The 17,536-nt window shown below is 36.3% G+C and overlaps 1 protein-coding gene across 1 annotated transcript; it reads right to left on the bottom strand.

The window, feature by feature from the left end:
• Positions 1-5,281: 5,281 nt before the first annotated feature.
• LBHD2 (LBH domain containing 2) lies at positions 5,282-12,459 on the bottom strand. The gene is made up of 3 exons (XM_015813238.1): positions 12,373-12,459; positions 5,973-6,168; positions 5,282-5,380 (listed from the first exon to the last, which is right to left on the bottom strand). Exons 1-3 carry the CDS (start codon positions 12,457-12,459, stop codon positions 5,313-5,315), a joined length of 351 nt encoding a protein of 116 aa, XP_015668724.1. The 3' UTR covers positions 5,282-5,312.
• Positions 12,460-17,536: the final 5,077 nt, after the last annotated feature.

The raw sequence follows: 17,536 nt of genomic DNA, 5'->3' as shown, positions 1-17,536 counted from the left end.
ATATTTTTCAGAGTTTCCTATACTTCTTGAGCAGCTTCCCCTTTAGGATTTTCATCCATGGAATCTTTCCTAGGTTCTCTCTGAGTTTGTTAAAATCATCTCTTTTGAAGTTTAAGACACTAATTGGGTTATTTTCTATTGCTTGTGTTTGCATTATATTGAATTCCAGTATGACATCGTCACTTCAACTTCAACTCCCTCTATCATTTCTTCTCTATTAGTATGAATTAGGTCCAGTATAGCTTTACTTCTAGTTCCCTCCTCCACCTTTTGGATGACAAAGTTGTCGGCTAGGTTGGTTAGGAATCTGTTTGATTTCCCACTCACTGCAGAGTTTGTCTCCCAGTTGATATCTGGATAGTTGAAGTCTCCCATTACTACTGTGATATGCTTCCTACATACATTTGTTAACTGGTTGGCAAAGAGTTCATCTATTTCTTCTGATTGATTGGATGGCTTGTAATATACACCTATGGCAATCTCACTTTTTTCCCTTTGATCTAATCTGCAAGGACATTGTTTTTCAGTATTGCATTAGGAGCAATAGATCAAATCCTGTATTATTTTATAAAAATAATCTATACGTTGGGCTGTAAATATTTTCATCATCATTCAGGCAGAACTGAATGAAAATAGCATATATCTGGATATTTAAGCTACACACTTTCCATCACTGACCTTTATTACAGGAATATTATAGGTTTCTTATATCTTCACCAATGTAGCTTTTGACAGTAGAGGAAACTTTGCTTGTCAAATTGGAAACTCATTTTAAAATAAATATTTGATATACTAGTTTACCAAATTAGGTCCATGTAGGCTTTTAATTGATTTAATTACATTTGCAAGACATAGCATTATTGGAGTTTATACACAGATGGCAATTTACAAAAAGAAAAGAAAGTTACAAAGGTGCAGAATCCAACAATATATTATAGTCCATCAAATCTTTATCCACATCTTGTTTTTAAAAGTCTAAAAAAATATGACCAACTATTCTGAGTGTTTCCCTCTTCCTACAAAGCATTTCATCCAAAACAAAGGAAATACAGAAACAATCAGTTAAGTTTAGTAGGCAGGACAATACTCTGGTATACAGATAAAGTAATGTCATATATGTGATTATGCATCATTGAATACAACATTTGTATTCATGAAAAGGTTTTATCACTTTCCTTTCTCATTAATTTATAAAATTTACCTCTCTTCAAATTAAATGCTACTTAACAAAATGTAATTAAAGCATTTACATTTAGCATACGATCAGAAAAGCGAAGCTGGAGCAAACCAACAGTCTATCTTGATCAGCAGCATGGAGGTGCTTATGATTAGTCCACAACCAAGACACGAACACAATATCATCCTCTCATTTGGGCTTCTAAGCAACTGTTACTGAAAAATGCTCTCTCTGATTCTGATGATTATATAGCCATCATGATTAGTCGACATTCATTACCCTATTCTCCATGAATTTGTCTATTCCTTTTTTAAATCTGTCCAAGTTAAACATCATTTCCAGATCTTTGAGTCATGCACTCTACAAAGAAATACTTCCTTCTGCTATGCCAAATGTCTTACCATTTCATTGCATCAGCCTATATCCTAGCATTCTGTATAAATTGTGTCACCTTGAAGACATTTAGAGCTGCACAATGCAATCTGAGCCTATACACAATAGCATGAATGTGAGTTCCAAAAAGAAATGATGCAGGTGGCTTTGGAGGCAGATGAAAAATGCTGGAGGATTGTCACCCAGCCCTTCATTTTAAGTAACAAAGTATTCTGAAATTTATATTCAGCTCTTTATCAAGACTACATTAAGTACTGTTGAGAACAGTTGGAATTAAGTTATATTCCTACATATATTCACTTTTGAGTAAAACCTCACTAGATTTTCTTGCAAATACAATGCTCACAAACTAATTTGAGCTAAGGATCAGATAGGAGCCCCAGTGTGCACTGCGCAGGTGGCGCAGTGGTTAGAATGCAGTATTGCAGGCTAATTCTGCCAACTGCCAGCAGTTTGATCCTGTCCGGCTCAAGGTTGAGTCAGCCTTCCATCCTTCTGAGGTTGGTAAAATGAGGACCCAGATTGTTGGGGGCAATATGCTGACTCTTTAAACCACTTAGAGAGTGCTATAAAGCAGTATGTTAGTTATCATATTCTGCATAATTTGTATTCAAAGCATTTGGCAGACTATATAAGAGAGAATTGCTAAATGGGGTTTATGACTTCTAGGTTTGGTTTTGTTTTTCACCAGACCTGAGGTGGGCTAAATTTAAGTCGGTCAACAAAAAGATCACTTGGTGATAAGACTATGACTTCAGTTTTTTTAAAAAATAAAATCCATCATAACAGGACACATTCTATCCATTTTAATTATTTTATTTTTGTGCCTTCCAGTCAGTGTTGGTTCTTGGCGACTGCCTGGATATATCCCTGCAGGTTTCTTGGCAAGGAGACTGGCCTAAGGTCACCCAGCTGGCTTTGTGCCTAAGGTGGGACTCTTGATTTCTACTTTGATGCATTAAACATTAAACCAAGTTGAGTCTCTTATCCTATATTGGAAATATAACCTCTCCAACGTAGCAACCCTACATGATGGAACCAGCACCAGCCACCTAGCGCCCAAAATAATGAATTACCTTTCATACATAAACTGCATTGTGCTCACTTTGTCCAAGAAAAAGTTGTATACTTCCACCTTACTGCTACTGTTACACAACAGTTTTTAAATAAATATATTAAAATTTGGTTACTAAGAATATATATAGAACGATCCTATTAAAATATTTTTCATTATACTGGTAGTGATCCTCATGCAGTGAAAAGGACCCTAAAAAGAAAATATCAAGGATAATATATATATGAAACATGTTTGCAAATCCCATTTTGGGACCAAACCTAACCAATTTCATTCATTATAACAAAATTTGGAATTGTTACTCATTTTAGAAGTGAGACTGGTATATGATCTGAAGAGCAGTCATAACAGTGGAAGTTTACAATCAAATTTAAATTCTCTTTTTCTTAAAAAACAGTAGATGTACATTTAGGACATTTTTGTGGAATGAGGGAGAATAAGTGTTTTCATTTTCATTTTTCAAGAATTGTAAGTGGGGACAGATAGAAGAAGTGGGTTGAGTGAATAAGTGTAGAAGAGTAACTGAAGTTAAAGCTTCAGCTTTACTCCATAAACACAGAATTCCCCTTATAAAATTTCACAAGATTTAACTTAGCAGAAGGCTACTTTATCCCTCTAAAGAACAGAATACTATAAAATCTTTCCTGTTACACTGGAGAGAGACACAGAGATGACCTTGGAGAAGGAACACCTCAATTAGTTAACATGAATGAAGCCCAGGAAAGGAAGAAGCTTTCAAGATTCGGCTATTATAGTTCATACCAGTCAAGTAGCATTCTAGAATTTTCTGTGGTATCTGTTTCCTGACCTGACCTATCAATCCTGAAAGCCCAATGTTTTTTTTCCCCTTCCTTTCTTATAAGAGAATTAAGGCAGAGTTAGTTTAAGTTTTTTTCTAACGTTTTATTCCTTTCTGGGACTAAATTCATGTTTTGCTAAATGCCACATTGCTTTTCTGAGGTCATCTCTGTAATTTCCTACGCACACATATTTCTAGACCAATCCTTATTAGAACTTTTTATGCCCACACAGACTTCAGTCTGTTAATCTAAGATTGGTAGACACTTTTAAAATAAAGCATGAACCCCATATTAAGAAAATAAAATTTAAAAAATTGAATACTTCTAAAAATTACCTTAGCTGGTTTTCAAGCACATTAAGGCTGATGCTCATAATAATAATGATTATTTATATAAGTCACGAGTGAACATTTATCATTCCCACCCATCCCAATATTGTTTTCATAAGCTGAGCTATGATTACTACCATATACACATAAAATGTACTTTAGCATCTCTTCCCCCTGGAGAGCTTTATTTCAATTTAATTCCTTACAGAAAGAAAACTTTCTTTGTGATAAAATAGTGAAAACTCATCCTAAGACATCAAAATACAAGAATCAAGTCAAGTAGACTTCATCTTGAAATCAATACCATACAAATATCGCTTCGCTTCATCATATCACTTTGTCATGACTTCTACCCAGTTCTGGAGATTGTATTTTGGTGACCACATTGAAGTTAAAGCATTGGAAAGCACTCTTGGGAATAACTGCTGTATCAATTTGATCCTATTCACTGCTACCGTGAGGTCCTACATAAGACCCTCCCTGGGCAAAAGCCTACAGTAGATTAAATAATGCAAATAAAGCAGATGGTCTGAAGGACATCATTAATTACATAAAAATGCATCTGATGTCTATTCTGGCCATTTCTTTCTAGTCTTTGATCCAAAAGTATAGATAAAAATTTCAGCAGAGTCTATATACAAATGCCTTGGAAATGTCCTAAAACAGCAATGACATAAGCAGTGTTCTCTTTTTCCCTTTTGAAACAGGCTCAATTAAACCAGGTTAGCATTTGGGTCACAAATTATTGCACAAACAATAGAAAAGGCTGCTGAAGTTACACAAATCTAACTCAGTTCACAAACAATAATGAATAGCTATTTCCATTCAAAATGTACATTGGTAAAGAATTCCTTAAATGTTAACTCATTTTCTTTCAAATGCAGTGTTAATAAAAAGCTGGTTCACTTGAATTTGCACAGAAAAAAGAGATAAGGGATAAGTACAGATCCCTGCTGTGCACCACAAAAAGGCAGTCCTAAATTCTTCATTTAATCCAGATTTAAAAGTGAAACTTGCATTTCTATACAAAAAGGTACAAAGTTAGAAGGTGACATTATATTACATCTATTATCCATAATATCACAGTGCTAGTTTTAAATGGCTAAAACAAAAGAGGTTTAATTGATTTAATATATTCTATAGCAAACAAACCCAGTGTCTTGGTATCAATACCAGATAGCTCTTTTATCTTTAACAGGCAATTTCACTTACAAGTGCTAATTGCAATTGATATATTTTTTGTGTTTGATATGAATAGTTTTGCTTCTATTTTTCCTTTGTGGCATTAACAAAAGGAACCAGGAAGAACTACCTAATGTGCTCCATTTTTCCTCAAAGGAAATTGAAATGATAAGAATCCCAGCCTGAAAAGAAGCAGTTCTAAAGCCCCTAAATTTCTTGCCATGTACTAATCTAATAATAGAACTAAAATTAAAACCTTCTATGGTTTTAAAATAGAGCATGTTGACAAGCCTTCGGAATGTGCCAGCTTTCCAATTAGGGTCCCACCACAGCTTCTGTTTGTTGAATGAAGTTCCTTAGTCATCCTCAGTTCTGCTTTCACTGCATTTTGTACTATCGCCAATGTCTTGGTGGGGTGAAGCACCTGGAGAGAAACAATTGTTCCTGTGTTGATTTTCTGTTGTTCATATATATGCTTTACTTAAAACTAACAAACTACTTCTCCCTTTTTCCACCTCAGATTGCAGTCACTTCCATTAGCTAGTTAGCCAAACGTGAGAAATTATAATTAACCTAGCTACAGTTTGTTAAACAGATGAAAAAGCATAATATATGAAGTTACTTTATCTCAAAAATTATACTAAGCAATATAATGTGTTTGAATAATTGTAAATAAAAGCTGAAATTTCCGAAAGGTTAAGCTGCAGGAGGAAAGGGTGCATGATCTTAGAATTGTTCAGGATTCTCACAGTGCTCTGTCAAAAGAACAGGTAGCTTGGTGGCCAAATGTTTGTCTTATACTTATGTAATCCTTTGCCATTTAACATTAACTGGATGATCTAATGGAATTCAAAGACCAGGTCTGCCTATGCTGGATATATTAGAATATCCCACCAGAGGAATAAGAATACATCAGTTTAACATTTTTTGTATTATTATTATGGTGAGCTACTACAGGTAATGTCACACTCTTTTCAACATGTTTCCCCCAGTAAAAGTTATTAAAATGTTCATACTTTCAAGATCCATCTGGTGTTGCTGAGCACAGGATCTCTGAGCAGCGAGAGCCTTCTTGTCTTCCATCGATTTCAGATCCTCTGGCGGCCAACGAAGCTCTCCACTTTCAACATCCCCCACTTCAGAGGGCTCTACCACAATGGATGGTAATCTCTTTGACAGTTTTGGATACTTTTCATGGGCATCCGGAAAAGCCTATGAAGTACAATGAAGAATTGAATTAGTTTTATCATGATGATCAGGCTGTAATGACATGTATAAAAAAATAACTATAGAGACAAATGGATATTCACTGTTTCATTTTTTTAAAAATACCATTAAAGATTATAAAAAGGAAAAAAATATCAGATCCCATAGCAATAATTAGTACAATCTTGCAACACAAACTTTCACAAACCAGGAAAGCTAACCTAAAGGAAATGGATATGTCCATATTACAAATGAGTGATTTTATTTTTAGTGGCATCCTGTTATCTATCAGTTCTCCATTGGTGGTGGTGATGGTGGCTGTGCCCTTCATAATCTGTTTTGGGCTTCTTGCAAACTTGCATTTTCCATTTTATACTCAAAAGACAGAAAGGAATGGTTGCTGAAAGAATTCTTACCGTGCAATTTATCCCAGTTTGTCAGAAAACCTCACCTTAAACTGGTTATCTTAACCAGTCTGAACTGGTTAAGGTAAGCAATATTTTGATGGTGAATTCAAGTAAAAGGTTGTTTTCTGTCAAACCAAGGAACGCTTCTTCCCTTTAGCCCAGGGAAAAACATGTTGGAATATTTGAAACTGACAAAATTAGAAGGTCGACAGACAGATGGATTTCTTGGTACTACCCTAAAAAACAAGAAGTTTGGCCTTCAAAGCCCATTGCCTTCTGCTGTGGTCTCTTAGCTCAAATATTTACCAGCCTGATACAATTCCATTGGGCAACAGAAATAAGAAATAGTGTAGGATTTGTCCTGGCAAACCAAGAATCTTTGCCTCCCACCTTTTGTACTTTATTGACATTGCTATAAATGGACAATGGTAATTTACTGTGACATATTGCTATTTACATTCTTCAGTTTGATGATTAATATTCGTGTAATACAAATATCCAATATTTAATCATCTGGCATGAATGCAGTTGACAGCCTCAACTCATAGCAACAATGACAATTGTTATGAAACCATGAGGGCAATTATACCGCAAATAGTAAAGAGCATGGTTATTTAGAACAGGATAATTTTTTTAATACAAGCTTCATCAGATCAATCTTCATATAAATGACTCCAGATTTGGTTTCAGTCCCCTTATATGGAAGATTTTAAAAGGCTAGATGCCAGCTAGAGAAAGAAACAGAACCAACTGCCAGTCAGAACAGACTCCATAAATACGTGCAATAGAGAAGCATAGTTTCTAAGTATGCATGGGTTTTCAATTAATTAAATATATTTTCAAAAAATATTTAAAATTATTTTAATTAAAAATAAACAAATGTTAACCATATAGTCTATGCCAGGGGTAGGCAACCTCGACTCTTTTATGACTCGTGGACTTCAACTCCCAGAATTCTGTCAGCATAGCTGACTCAGGAATTCTGGGAGTTGAAGTCCACGAGTCATAAAAGAGTCGAGGTTGCCTACCCCTGGTCTATGCTTAGGCATTGTCAGATCTGCCACTTCGCTCCTGCTTTCAACTTGTTCAGTGCCAGCCTGCCATAAACACTGGGAGGTGGGGAGGTGGAGGGAAATCCTTGGGAGGGGGGAAGTGGGGGACTTTCCAAACTGCTTTGTACCAGCCAGAGACAACACCTCAAGGACACCTGGCCAGGAAGAAGAATGCAGATGAATTCCAAGGATGACCATTCCGAAAACATCTGGTTTGAATATGGTAGGGCAAAAGGGGTCCAAAGGGAGGCAGATGTGGGAAACAAGGGGTTTTCATGAGCGAATTGGCCAGGGAACCTCAGACCTGGCTTTGCTTTACTGTACTTCACTTGACTTTAGTAAGACTTACTAAAAGACTTACTCTCAAAAATGGAGTCATGGATCATTCTTGCCTAAGGTTCAAATCGAGACAGGGCTGATAGGTATTTTGTTTTAACCCTGGGATGGTGAGCTTGTGGACCTTCAGTTATTGTTCACGTCTATCAGCAGTTCAAACATCACAGCTCAACCCCACTCAGCTAATAGCAATAGCACTTAAACTTATATATCACTTCATAGTGCTTTACAGCCATCTCTAAGGGTTTTATAGAGTCAACGTATTGCCCTCAACAATCTGGGTCCTCATTTTACTGACCTCAGAAGGATGGAAGGCTGAATCAACCTTGAGCTGATGAGAATTGAACTGCTGGCAGCCAGCAGAATTAGCCTTCAATACTGCATTCTAATCACTGTGCCACCATGGCTTCTAATACTGGGAAGTGGCAGAATTTATAATACATAGATAGGAAAGAAGTATAAATGAGCCCTTGAAGTAACTACAAATGGAAGGACAAGTGATCAAATAGGTGTTATAACATTAACATGCAAACTTTGCCCCTTGAGTAGCAACATTGGCTACAAGTACCTAAGAAGTTGGATGGCATTTGGACATACAGTAAGATCATATGTTTCCTTATTTTGGTATCATCATGACTGTGGATATCTCTGTCTGGAGACATGCTATTGATCAGTATATCCCCGAGTAATTCAGTTCAGACTGGTATACAGCAGACTAATTCTAAGGTTGTTGTTGTTGTTAGTTATGAAGTCGTGTCCGACCCATCGCGACCCCATGGACAAAGTTCCTCCAGGTCTTCCTGTCCTCTACCATCTTCTGGAGTCCATTTAAGCTCATGCCTACTGCTTCAGTGACTCCATCCAGCCATCTCATTCTCTTGTCGTCCCCTTCTTCTATTGCCCTCAATCTTCTAGAGGTGGATTAATGTGCACAGAGGGTGCCTCATTCACTGCATTTTAACAATTATCAAGCACTTTTTAGATTCATGCCAGTGTGAATATGTGGAGTCTAACCACCAGATTCAGAGCAGTGACTGAAATTCTTAATAATTATTCTTCAATAGGAATGCATGTAAAATATGTAAACTGAGGAAGAATGAACAGAAACAAAGTATTTTAAGAATGAAATACAATATGGAAGAAAACCCTTAGACAAAAATATGTATATTAGGAAAAACATACAAGGAAATAGGTATGGATTTTCATGTACTTGTTTTGTTTTTTGCCAAATCTACCAACTAATGTAGAAAATAATTTAGGATGGGGAAAATGAGAAATTGAAAGAACTATTCAGATTAGCCTGGTGTTATTTTTAAGGATTGCATGATACCTCTATGTCCTCTTATACTTAATGAGAAAAGTTGTAAAGATAATACACCTATCAATATATATATATCCATTGTTGGAAGTATTAGATATTTAGATTTACTGGTAATTGCTGAGGTTTTTTTTAAAAAAAAAAACAACTTAAGGAAATGTCAAGAAATGTAAATCTCAAAACCTTCCGATTGTTTTCATCAAATGCATCTTCATTACTATCGCTTACTACTATAGGATATTTAGCATGCAATGAAAGGATAAATGTTTGCTCTAAGCTTCCTAGTAGATCTCCATGGAATTAGCAGTAAATGTCAACAATACTCTGATTTCTGACATTTACTTTAACAAATATGCATATAGAAAAAAGTAAAAAAGAATTCATGTAACATATATTATTATTATTCTTGTGCCATATCCGTTATCGGACGTTGGCGATCATGTTGGCGATCCTGTTTTTATCAGCAGCCGCACAAAAAAGTGCTGCTGAGTTTTGTCCAAACCAATCCCTTAGATTTTGAAGCCACGATGTTCTTCTTCTGCCTGGACCTCGTTTGCCTTCAATCTTTCCCTGGAGGATTAAATGGAGTATGCTGTATTTTTCTGGGTGTCGCATCACATGTCCGAAATATTTTATTTTTCGTTTTTTAATTGTTTTGATGATTTCCCTTGGCTTTCCCAGGTGGCTTATCACCTCCTCATTTCTGATCTTGTCAACCCAGCTTATACATAACAGCTGCCTGTAGATCCACATTTCAAATGCTTCTAGTCTCTTCAGGTGGCCTTCTGTCAGAGACCAACTCTCTACTCCATAGAGCAGGATAGACAAAATGTAGCATCTGACAAGCCTGATTTTCAGTCTTAGGCTTATGTCGTGACTGCAGAAGACCTTTTTCATTTTGAAGAATGCTGTTTGGGCTTTTTCTATCCTTGTCTTTACTTTCATGTAAAGTCCCAGCTTTCATGTAAATTGGAACCGAGGTGCGTGATCCTTTCAACTTTTTCTAGTGGTATTCCTTCTGAATTTATTGATGGTAAATTAACGGGTTGTTTGCTGACGACCATGATCTTGGTTTTTGAGGTGTTAAGCTTCAAGCCGTATTTTTCAGATATTTCTGTAACTCTGTTGATGAGGAGCTGAAGGTCTTCATGCTTACTGGCAAGCAGTAACATGTATGGAGATGTGGAATTGTTATCAATGCTATGATATACATTAATCAATATAAGATATTTCTTATCAGTAGTAGTTGCCCAAGGCAGATCTCCCTATTTTCCAATAAAAATGGCCAAGCTGATCCCCTGCCATATCTTTCTTTCAACTTATTATTTGCCTTTTATCAAATCCTCATCTTTATCATCTTATACATTGCATGTATAATGATTAGATTAGACAATTAGATAATGCATCAGACATACACTAGATTAGAACTTGCAAAGAAAATCCACAAAACTTAGGGAGATTCTCAAATTATGGGTACTTCTAGATTGTACTTTTCTTATACAGTGAACTTATCCCATTTGTATGCAGGGAGGAATCCAGATGTCCTCTTTTATTTGTCAATTTTCAATATCTCCCCACATTTTTTCCATTAAATCATAAAAATTCCACAAAAAGCTAAATTTGTTATATAAGCTATCCAATTTCAAATGTCCTGAATGGGTATTTTAGAACTATAGCAGGAAATAGGCTAGACTTACGTAACAACTGATCCTGCCCAAGGCTATCCCTAAAGATACATATTTATAACAAAAAGCCATCTCTCAAAAAACAAACTGTGCAAAACATTACTCTGAAATACAGTAATTGTGGCAAAGTGCTAAGTTATTATAAATCATTGTAAATATGAAATCTCAAATTGATAGACAGTTGAGACAATGCACACTAGTGTGCATTTTAATTACATTTACTTCTATGTACAGTATTTTAACTATTCACAATTTTATTTTTTTGATTTCAGTGTATTGTAAGCTACTCTGTGAAAATTTGGTTTGGAAAGGTCACATATAAACAAATTAGGAAAATACAGTGCAAAAGTGGATTGCCTTATTTTCATTAGACTGAACAAAAACAGGATGTCACCCCAGCAGCCTCTGAGCTGAGTTGGAAAAATAACACTGTATGTTATGTTCATTATAGCCTATCATTTCCCTCATTATTACCTTAATTAAGGCTACACGGTGTGAATACTTGTTTTAAATGTGGTATATGATGCAGTGGGTCTAATTTCTTCACTCAAAATTATATTCTGCTGGAAAATCTGTCTTAGAACCTTAGAATGGATCTTGAATCTATGGGAACTTTTATCTAAGGTTCCAAATTGCATATAGGAGCATGGCATTTAGTCAAAAGGAGATCAGTATTTCCATACTGAGCGCTACATTTAATGTAAATAAGGAAGCTCTTTTATTGTCAAACGTTGCATTTAAATTTTCTGCCACTTTAAGGTTGGAAACACAGCATCCTCTCCTAAATAGGGAAAATCAGAACAGCCTGATCCTGCTCACATATGCAATATAGTCTCACCCACCTTGTATCAGCACCCTATCATCTATAAGTCATCCAAAAAAATGAAGTACTGTAAGGTTACCCATCACTTATATAGAGAGATAGAGATAGGTGATCAAAAAGGCAATCTTATATGATTGGTATGTACCGGTATCACCATTTTCCAGTGATTTTTCCAAAACCACTGTAGTTGTTCATGGATTTCTACATTCCAGATGTTGTCTGTCTAGCACCTTGATCTTAAATCTACTTTTTAAAATCTGTCACTTGATTCACTGATGTAAAACCTGTAAAATAGGTTTCGGTGAGCAACTTCGATAGTACTGTGTTTTATGAAATACTGCCACCTTCTATTATATTCAAAAGGAATTTAGCTCCAAGCTTCACCAAAATGACAGTCATAACAAAACCTAGCTCATAATCCTTCTTGCACTTCAGATTAAAACACACAGTGGATTTCAATTTGTATATACTATGATCTTGTGGTGTCTCACTCTAGCTTATTCTAAGAAGCTAAATTATTCTGACAGACTTTGAAGATGTGACCTTGTCTGACTGTAGCTTTGTATACAATTTGCATACATACACTTACCTGAGTGGAAGTGCCTCCTTCTTCCTCAGGTTGGCTCAAGATAAATTCCTCCATCACAGGTTCACGTGTATTCATTACCTCTGTCATGCTGGAAAAATCAGAACAGGCTACTGAAAATGTGAAAGACAGGTCAAATATCTCATAACATATTTTAATTTTCTTATCCATACGCCAGACAAAGCACACTATGGCTTATGTATTAATAAACCAGGCTAGTATGCCTGTACATCTATTAATAGCATAATTCATATTAGTTAGATTCTTTTAACCGTGTTCATGAATTTGCAGGAAAAAACATAATTATCTGCACCACAACTTTCAAGTTAAATCTTTCCATATCAATAGCCATTCTTCTCTCTGTCTTACTTCAGATCAAGTCAGAAAAAATAGCGAGACATAAACCAAAGACAATTCAGAAAAAATGGATGGTGATTCCCTATGACTCAATACATATTTTGTTCTTTTTCTGAGGTTGCACAAATGAAGATGACTTGGAAAGGACACAACTGATACAGAAGTGAAATATTGTGATGAATGGATGAGGGAGGGAGGTATGTCTAGCTTATTGAACAGAAGGATTAGGGGGGACATGATAACTGTCTTCCAGTATTTGAGGGGCTGTCACAGAGAAGAGGGGATTGACTTATTCTCCAAGATGGCAGGACAAGAGGTAAAGGGTGAATTTTTGAATTTTTTTGAATTTTATTATATTTATACCCCGCCCTTCTCCTGGAGGACTCAGGGCGGCTTACAGCCAGTTTAAAAACAACTAATACAATACAATACAAAATTTAAGAAAATGATTAAAAATAAATATTTAAATAGGCCGCTTCTACTAAATGGGTGGAAGCTTGTTAAAGAGAAATCCAACCTAGAAGGAAGGAGAAATTTTCTGACATTGAGAATAGTTGCTCAATGAAATAGCTCCCCCTCCCTACGGAGTTGTGGGTGCTCCATCACTGGAGGTTTTCAAAAATAGACTGGACAACCATTTGACTGGAATGGTATAAGGACTCCTGTTTTGAGCAGGGGGCTGGACTAGAAGACTTCTGAGGTTCCTTCCACTCCTATAATTCTATGTTCTATATTCTGTGTTCTACTGCTTTAAATGAGGACAAACTTCCAAGGACAAACTTCAGAACAGAACAAATCAAAATTATAGTCTACAATGAGATGCTGCCTGCTTCAATCATTTGCAGTGAGACCAGTCCCTAAAGAAAATAACTATTATAATTAGAAAGTTAATATACTCTGCCTGGGAAAATTTAGAAAATGACATAACATATGTTGAAATGCCTCAACTTTGTGGCTGATGAAATTAGATCATTAACCCTCTCTCCATAAATTGCACATAAGGGGAATGGATTTTTGTGGCATCAGGTGACAGGGGAAATTGGACATTTGCATGAACTAAAAACTAGAAAGTATGTGGCAAGAATCAATGGAAATGGATGAAATGTCCACTCTGATTCCACATTGCAGTGCTTTCTCAAGGAAAGAGCAGAAAGCAAGAGCAGATGACATTTGCAGAAGCAGTGAAGCTTACGTATCTAAGCCTCTTTTGAAAAAAAAATAGTGCAGAAATAAAATAACTATAAAAATACAGAGATGTTATTCCATGCAGATGAACAATGTTAAATGCTTTAAGATCACGTTGCCAGTTTTTTGTAGTTAACAACCAGTCAACCAGACATCAACTATTCTGATGTCCTTATTCAATATCAATATCAATTCCATTAGAATTTGAGTTCTCTGTATTGTGTAGCAACAAGAGAAAATAGGAAACCCAGTATGTAATGTAATGTAATGTAATGTATAGGGTAGGGTAGGGTAGGGTAGGGTAGGGTAGGGTAAGGTAGGGTAGGGTAGGGTAGGGTAGGGTAGGGCGGGGCAGGGCAGGGCAGGGCAGAGCAGAGCAGAGCAGAGCAGAGCAGAATAGAATAGAAACTTTACTGTCACTTTAAATGTACACTAATCATACATTAAAATGAAAATTTGTTGCATTCAGATCTCCAAAAAATACCATTATGCATATATGCATACACACACACACATATATGACACAGAGAAACATCACAGTCTAATTCGAATGTATAGATATACATGGTGGAAAAAAAAGAATCCTGAAAATTTACAAGACAGATGGCATACACAGATTGTTATCAGCTGGCATGAATCAAATTGTTTCTTCCTCAAGAAAGGCTTTGGTTTGAAGACACTTTGGATCATTGGCCCATCTCCCAAAGTTTGAGCCGTAGGCTTAGCATGTCATTGAACCATAGTTTTGACAGTCCATAGAAATGTCTATCATGACTTTTGCCGTTCTGACCCATTTACTGCTATCTTTGCTCAGGAGTTATGTTCCTGCTTGGAAAAGATCTCACAACCATAACAATGAAGCGGTGATGATGAAGGAAGACACTGTAGCCTATATTTTCAGAGTGAACTTTCCTTTATTCACTTCAGACTATGACTGTGTCTCTTCCTTTTTTTAGAACCAGTGATTTGAAAAGTTAGAGCTGTTGCCAGCTTGTTGATGCAAGGCATAAATAGCTATTCTATAGCCTCTTAATTAGGAGATATATTAAGAGATTTAAGACAATATATGCAGTCTTAAGGATAATAGAGACTAGATTGCTGTCAGCTTGGAGCCTTGCCTTTTACTTTCACAAAAACCACTGACTATCTATAGTTATTCACTGAAGATTCAGCACAATTTGCCATAAAAACAGACATGCCAAATCATTGTTGCACAAATGACCATCAGACATGGGCATCTTCTCCCTCCGAAAGCATGCAAACAATGTATGATATAAACTGGCTTGAATGTACATTAAATTTTCCATTCAAAAGCATCCGTCGCCATATGTGCATCCACAGTGAACTACAAGGACTTGTCCAAAGAACCTAACCTATTGAAGTATCTTTTATTCAGTAATATGGACTGGCTTGTTCAACCCAGATGCCAACAATATCTAGAACTCATTTTAGGAATGGATTGAGATACTTTCTTTTTTTTCTGAATCAAACCAAGTATTTGCATACTGACAAAGACTAGCTCAAGTGGTATGTTAATAAGCTTCTTTCTTTCCTACAAACTACATTTGTAATGCACTCAGCATGTAGTGCAGCCTACAGAGGGCAAAAACCTAGATCTAAATCTAAGGAGCAAGCTTCTTTCATCCTCTTGACAAAAAGCAGGAATTGGCAGATGAGTACATCATTAACAACTAAGCATCTGAGCTGGGGTCAATAAGGGGAAGAAAATGGCATAATGACGATTACATTTACCTTCTAAGGACATGAATGGATTTGTCTCCTGAAAAATCTATGCTTGTTGCCAATGTTCGCTCTGGGGAGGAAGCGTTGTGCCAATTGCGTCAATCACGTAGTGCATCTGAAAAAGACAATATTGGAATGAATCAGAGGATGTGGCAGAAGTGACAAAGCTGGAAGAATGGGCATAATGAACCTGAGATAAAAAGAGAACGAGAGGAAGCAGGCAGTTCTAAAAAATTCTAAAAAAAAATTCAAGACAAATTTGTATATATGGTAGATAGACCTATGCAGTTGCTGGTGCTTGGCTTTCCTTCTACAACCATGAAATCTGCCACTGTTTCTCCTCTGAGGAATCTTACTCAAAATGCAATATTCAACTCACTTGGTGAAAAAAACTGACTAAGGCTTGAACCTGTGTAGCTTTTACTGTTACTTCAACTCAGGATCAGTAACTATGGATAATATGAGACCTAGAAGGTTTACTATTGAGGGAAGTCAGCTCCCTAGAGAAGGAAATATTAAAAGGGCAGAAAAATATATTTCCTCAAAAGGATTTTTAAAAGCAGAAACCAACTCTGTCCCAAGCAGAAGCCAGCCCTGTACAAATGCAGATGTAAACCATCAGAAAGGTCCCAGCTAGGAGATAAAGAAGACAAAGACACCTAAAATCTGCATACCCCACCCAAACTCTAGGAGTCATTAGCCCCATCACCAGGGAAGCAGGTCAGAATACGTGACACAGGAAATACAAAGCCTAAAACAGGAACAGGAAACTATTCCAAACAAAAGGCTTCAGAGGTTATAAAAACCTACTTCCCACATGTGCTCGGCCTTCTTTTTCTCTCCTCTTTCCTGCAAGAACCATCTTTCGGTCTGGCCCTTCAATAAACTGCAACCTTCTTTCTAAAGCAGTCGCCACGTTGTTTATTTATCCCTGGCTTGGATGAACCAGGATGAAGACTTTTCTTTCAACACTATATTTATCAGAAAGAAAGACTTCTTGCTTTGTCAAATATTTTTTTTATTTAATACGCAGGGGTCATCTTAGAATCGCTGCAAATATGCCAAATGTTTCATTTTTGGGGAGGGAGGGTGGGGGGAAGTGTTCAGAGTCATCTTTTTTTAGTAAATACATTAAGAGTATAGCTGAGTTATGTCATCCTCATAATAAATAAAGGCAGCATTGTGATCCATTTCTGTTGAAAGTGGGATTTATTGAATTTATTGAGAATTTTATTTCATTTTTAATATTTACGACTAAAATAGCTCCCCTATTAACACTTTAAAGTCACACAAAACACTTTCTTCTGAAAACTCATAAAGTAACATTAAGGCAGAAAGAAAAACTTAGGAAAAAGACTTAAACAAACATTATCAAACAAAGGTAGTGAATATGTGTAAACAGGCACTAAAGTTCCCACTTGAGAAGTAGAGCTCCAGCCTCTAGCATGATCCTTCTTTATTAGAATGCCCAGAGACACAGTCAGAAACTGAAAAGGGACTGTGACTGTGAATGTTTCCATCTGACTGGAAAAAAGGCAAAAGTGAGACAGACCAAATAAGATACTGGGGGTGAGGAAGGTGGTAGAGATTTTAATAGCACCAGATTGCCTTCTGAGAGAGGGATATTGGTAAATGGCTCAGCCCACAATGCTACCAATTTTCACAAAGAACTTATGACTTGCTCCTCAAATTATAACTATCCAAACTAAGTTTACTGAAAAAAGTAGATAACCTAAGAAAGGTTATCTGAAACCTAAAAGATGGCATAGATGTTTGCATATTCACTAATAGGAGTCCCTGCAGATTTTACTCCGCTAGTCATTGCCACCTATAGTGCTCATCTCCATTTCAAGGCCATTGAGCCAGTGCTGTCCAAAGACAT

This window comes from Protobothrops mucrosquamatus, unplaced genomic scaffold (genome assembly GCF_001527695.2).
Source record: "Protobothrops mucrosquamatus isolate PMUCROS unplaced genomic scaffold, P.Mucros_1.0 scaffold145, whole genome shotgun sequence".
Taxonomy (NCBI): domain Eukaryota; kingdom Metazoa; phylum Chordata; class Lepidosauria; order Squamata; family Viperidae; genus Protobothrops; species Protobothrops mucrosquamatus.
This window is presented reverse-complemented; position numbering and strand designations above follow the sequence as displayed.